The sequence below is a fragment of the Dendrobium catenatum genome, unplaced genomic scaffold (genome assembly GCF_001605985.2).
Source record: "Dendrobium catenatum unplaced genomic scaffold, ASM160598v2 fragScaff_scaffold_1282, whole genome shotgun sequence".
Classification (NCBI taxonomy): Eukaryota; Viridiplantae; Streptophyta; class Magnoliopsida; order Asparagales; family Orchidaceae; genus Dendrobium; species Dendrobium catenatum.
The window spans coordinates 893032-897922 of NW_021319744.1; the positions used below are offsets into that span (position 1 = coordinate 893032).

At 35.0% G+C, this 4891-nt stretch overlaps 1 protein-coding gene across 1 annotated transcript in view; it reads right to left on the reverse strand.

Annotated features, from left to right (window-relative positions):
• The window catches only part of LOC110108339 (protein JINGUBANG), a 30768-nt gene that overhangs the window by 6651 nt on the left and 19226 nt on the right, over positions 1 to 4891 (reverse strand). Inside the window, exons 2-4 of the mRNA XM_028699416.1 lie at positions 3869 to 3996; positions 2808 to 2954; positions 2552 to 2701 (exon numbers count right to left, since the gene is read on the reverse strand). Of these exons, the coding sequence (XP_028555249.1) occupies positions 2552 to 2701; positions 2808 to 2954; positions 3869 to 3996 (425 nt within the window). The remainder of the gene's footprint in view (positions 1 to 2551; positions 2702 to 2807; positions 2955 to 3868; positions 3997 to 4891) is intronic.

Here is a 4891-nt window from a genome sequence, read left to right on the forward strand (position 1 = left end):
TACTATTTGAAAATTATATTTAATAAATAATGTAATTAAAAATGACTAAAATACTCTTGATTTAATGCCAATAACCCCAAAATTTAATGTTAGGACAAAAAATACTCCTTTTTAAGGAGTCGAATGACCAAATTAGTCCCTCAAAAGAGTTGGAAACTATTTTGGTCCCTCACAAAGAGTTGAGGGACTATTTTGGTTATTTTCTCTTTTTTATATATTGAAAGTCATTAGGAGTTCTGCGGTTTGTTATTTATTTTAATTCAATCTATTGTTTGTTTTAGTTCCATTTGAAGATGAAAAAAATCTGAAAAGTTTCATAAAATTCGATCTTGGGCTAGCCTGTCGCAAGTTAATACAATAGGACTTGCTATGTCGGTGAGTCTTATTAGGTTGAGTTGTGACAGAGGACACATATTCGAGAATATTATTTGTTCAATTTTGAATTTTAGGGTCCATGTCATGCAAAAGGCGTGCAATGGGAGCTCTAGTGTCTCTTGATAAGTATATTTGAGATATAATAATTGAACATTTTAACTGCAGATGCTTCCTATTTGTACTTGAAGTAATAAACACTTCAAGTTACCTTTTTAAAAATGACAACCTTAAAATGTTTTCCAGGAACAGTGAATGGATCTCAGTGCCTGATGGTTATAGAACCAGGAGGGTCTGAAAAATATTATAGACCAGATGTGGGGACTGGTGTTTTTTTAATTATTCCTTTTATGAAGAAATATTTCATTGTAATAGAATTGACAATCTCTTTGTCTTAGTTAACTAACATGATGGTTGTAGTGTGGTATTTCAAGAGGGACGCTTAACTGTAAACTATCACTTGGGTTTTTAATAACTTTTTAATAATGTGAATGCTAACTTTTATTCTCTAGTTATAGGAGATTATTTTTTCATATTTGATGTGTGCCTGAATTGGTGGTTAATGCATACATCAAAGAGGTTGGAGATGGGCTGTTTTGGACATAAGCAATGAAGAATAGAAAATTTATTCATTAGACTTGTAGATAAAATTATTATCCGAGGATTAAGGTGGAGAATAGGTATGTAAACCTAATTTAATATTGATAGAAATTGTTCAATTGATTTTTGAAGGATAAATTTAAACATTTCAGGGTACACTCAACATGAATGAATGAAAAAAAAAATGAGAATTTGTATAGCCAATTCCAAATTATTGGAAGAAGACTAATGATGATGATGTTTAATTGGTGGTTCATTTTCATATTATATTTGGCTAGTCATGATGCGGACATCCAACCGTCCATGCCTATCCGAAGAGCTGAAGATCGACGGTTGTCATCGTCCCACGTTATCTTATAATTTATTTGTAACTTTTCTTTTTTTATTATAAATTTGTCGTTTTTACCCTCACTTAAGAGGATCGTCCTATGTAAGCCCTAGGGGCATATGTGTCTTGTTTAGTTTTTTTTAGGCCTATATATAGAGGCCATTTCTTGTGTAATGGGATGAATTATTGAATGAAAACAGTTTGTGATTGTTTGATCTCTTAGTGAGTTCATGGGAGGAGAAGGATATCCCTTTGTGAGTTCCGCAGATTCCCAAAATCTCTTTGTGAGTTCTTGAGGAAGTTAGAAGGATCTCTTTGTGAGTTCCGAGTTCCCCAAGATCTCTTGTGAGTTCTGGAGGAAGTGGCGGCTTGTAAGATCTCTTTGTGAGTTTTATTGAGGTGTTGCTCGAGGTTTGTAGCTCCATAGATTTTTCCAAAAAAAAAAAAAAAAATATTTCTCTTGGCATTTGTTTCCCCTTCCCCATCCCATACACCGCCGACTTTCACCTCCCAATTCCCCATCCCGTGGCCTCTCCCACCCAAAGCGCCCGCCCATCCCCCCACTAGAACGCCAGCCACTTCAACCTTCCTCTCCGGTTGATTCCTTCACCCACCCCTTCCAACATCCGCCACCCACCACCCATCCTCCAAGCCCCACCCGTGGTACCTCCTTGCCGCCGCCCACTCTCTTGCCCTCTTCCTTTTCAAATTTCAAATTCTCCTTCCTTAATTGCTTTCCTATTAGGATTTGTCTATTTTAAAAGACATTTAAAGGAGTTACAACCTATTTGAAATTCAAAACTACTTTCCCTCTCATTCTAATAATTTGGGAGTTATTTCAAATTCAATCAATTCTGAAATTAAAATTCAGATTTGAATAGAATTAATTAACCCCTTGTGTGCCCCACATGCTTAATTCCAAAGCCCCTCTCTCTCCTCCCCCATATGGCCCGGCCCCCTCCTCCTTTCTTTCTCTCTCCAATTACAACTTAATCACCACTAATACCTCATTAATCCTTTCCCTCCTAAAACTCTAATTTCAAATTTCAAATCTGAATTCAATTCCATCATAAAAATCTTCCAAATTTAAGACCCACCAAATTTAGGAGGATGGAGTTAAAATTCAAAATTCAGAATATTTGAATTTAAATTCTGCTCTTAAATTATCCCCTCTAATTGGGAGAGGTCCTACAATCAACATAAATACTGAAATCAATTTCAGATTTATGTCCCGCTAGCTTCCTAAGATACTGCTCTAAATTGCTGTCCACAATTTCCACTAGAAATGCTGTCCTGGAAACTCCGACCAGCCATAGTGCTAGGTCCAGATTCTGCTCCCTGTTTGCTAACCAGAAAATCCCTCAAGTGCTCTCCAAGGTGTTTTATAACCTCAAAGGTCTGCTGTCCAAAGTTGTGTCAAGGGCGCAAAATTGCTGGGCCAGGCTTTCCTAGTGACCATTCCAGAACATTTTTAGTTGCTGTCCAGCCATCCTAGCAGATTTCCTACGGCTGTCTTGCTGTTCAGAGGGTCTCCAATTTCTGTCCAGGAGGTTCCCAAACTTGGTGTGCTACCCCACTTCTTCTCCAACACCGAGTGACTATGCCGGAGTTCCGTATTTGTCTTTCCCTTTGGAATGTTAAGCGTGCAATTTTCCTTTAAGCAATTCATCCATTACAATTACTGTTTCACATCAAAGTCAACTTTTCATTTAAAAGTAATGAAAAGCTTTTTTGTAATGATTCTGGAATTACAAGTTGAATTTAAAGGAGCTTAGGATTTTCAAAACGTGAACTTATGGTTCTGGATGCAAAATCGATGTACGGGGACTGCAATGTGTCAGGATAACGCAAGAACCCAGTTTTTCAGTAATGAAGGCATGAAATCTAACCAAAAAACTTAATAACCAGAAGTTTTAAGCTAATTTTGTGAGCTCCTTAAAATGAGATCTGTTCAACTTAAACCTGTTCCTGTTTTGCTGCAGTTGTGTAACTTTCATGACATAAAGCAAAGCATTACTCCAATCATTGGTTGTGTTCCATAGATTGATTTCCAGGATGCCAATGTCCCATGTCTTTAAATTTATTATTGGCAGTCAAATTTTATGATTAATTTTTTCACACCAAGTTTATATAAGAGTTTCCTTTTGGGAGGATGAGCTTCAGCGTATCAACTTGATGATCAAGAGTTATACTTTTCTTTGGTGTGGTAAATTCTATTTTCATATTCTGTTTTATTACGGTGACTTTGTGGGTCATTAGAATGACTGATGTGCTGGAAATAACTCCCATTCGAAATATTTTTAATGCGCCTACTGTTAGATCATCATAATTGAAAATTTTAGATTATAAACTGCGATTATTTATTTGAGTACTGTTATTTAATCCTACTCCCAGTTTTATTTACCTGGCCGTTTCAGTAGTTCCTTTGCATATACGTCCATGTATGTATGCTATTAACTTCAAGAAAACTCTGATATTGGAATACTTGCTTGGTTAAAAATCTATGATGTTTGATCTTTCGAGCACAGGCTTGTTATCAATGTCTTAGCAAATCCAAAAAAAAGTTCATTTATCTAAATTTTTTGGGTTGCATTTGCTACAGATCATGATGGTTTTTGCAATTGCTGCACTCATTACTTCAAGGAAACACCAAAAGGAAGACTGTCGGACATAATGTGAGTGGAATCGGAACTTCTCTCAATCGTTATCAATGCACTAAAAGCATTTTGTATACTTGTTTTATTTTTGGTAACACTGGCATCATTATTTTCTTTCTATGCTTTCTTAAAAAGCATTTAATATTTTGTTATTTGCCACTCTTTGCTTTTTTATCTTTGTTAAACAAGATAAATTCATATATCATTTTGACTAAAAGCTGCAGCATATATATGCATAAAAAGTGAGTATAAAAAGAAGAAAATAAAAAGGTGTTATCATTAATTAAGAGGGTATGGAATATGATTAAAATATATCATAATTTAGTGCTTTTCAATGATAAACACCTTTCAATCTTGCCATTTTTCTATAATAATACTCTCCCTGAAGCTCGAGCATATATAAAGATTAGAAAACAAAGAAGTCCTAGAGCTTTGGTAAAGATTTCAAGTTGAGAGGGCGTTGATCGTTGATGATGAGATGATGTCGGACAAAAATGAGCTGTCAAGTGCTGGGTGTAGAAATTACTAATGTTGAGCATTAATGTCAAGACAGTGTTAGACTTTTATGCTAAGATGGTTTTGAAATGTCGATATTATAATGATGTCAGACGTTAATATTGAGATAACATTGTGAATTATTGTGAAACCAAAGTCACGACCTGCCAAAGAGAAATGTAAATGAGAATATTCGATGAATGGGATATTGAGTGCTGGAGATTGATTTAATATTGTGGATTGAAAATTAAAAATTTTGTTTTTATATTTTAAATAAAAAATTAAATCCAAGAAATTATATTAAAAAAATCATAAAATATATAAGACACGAGTGTCTCTTATTTGGACTTAAATATTTTTTTTAATCGGACATATTTTCTGCGTGTCGGAGGCGTGTCAGACACGTGTCATGTCAGATACTTTTCGAACACTGCACGCC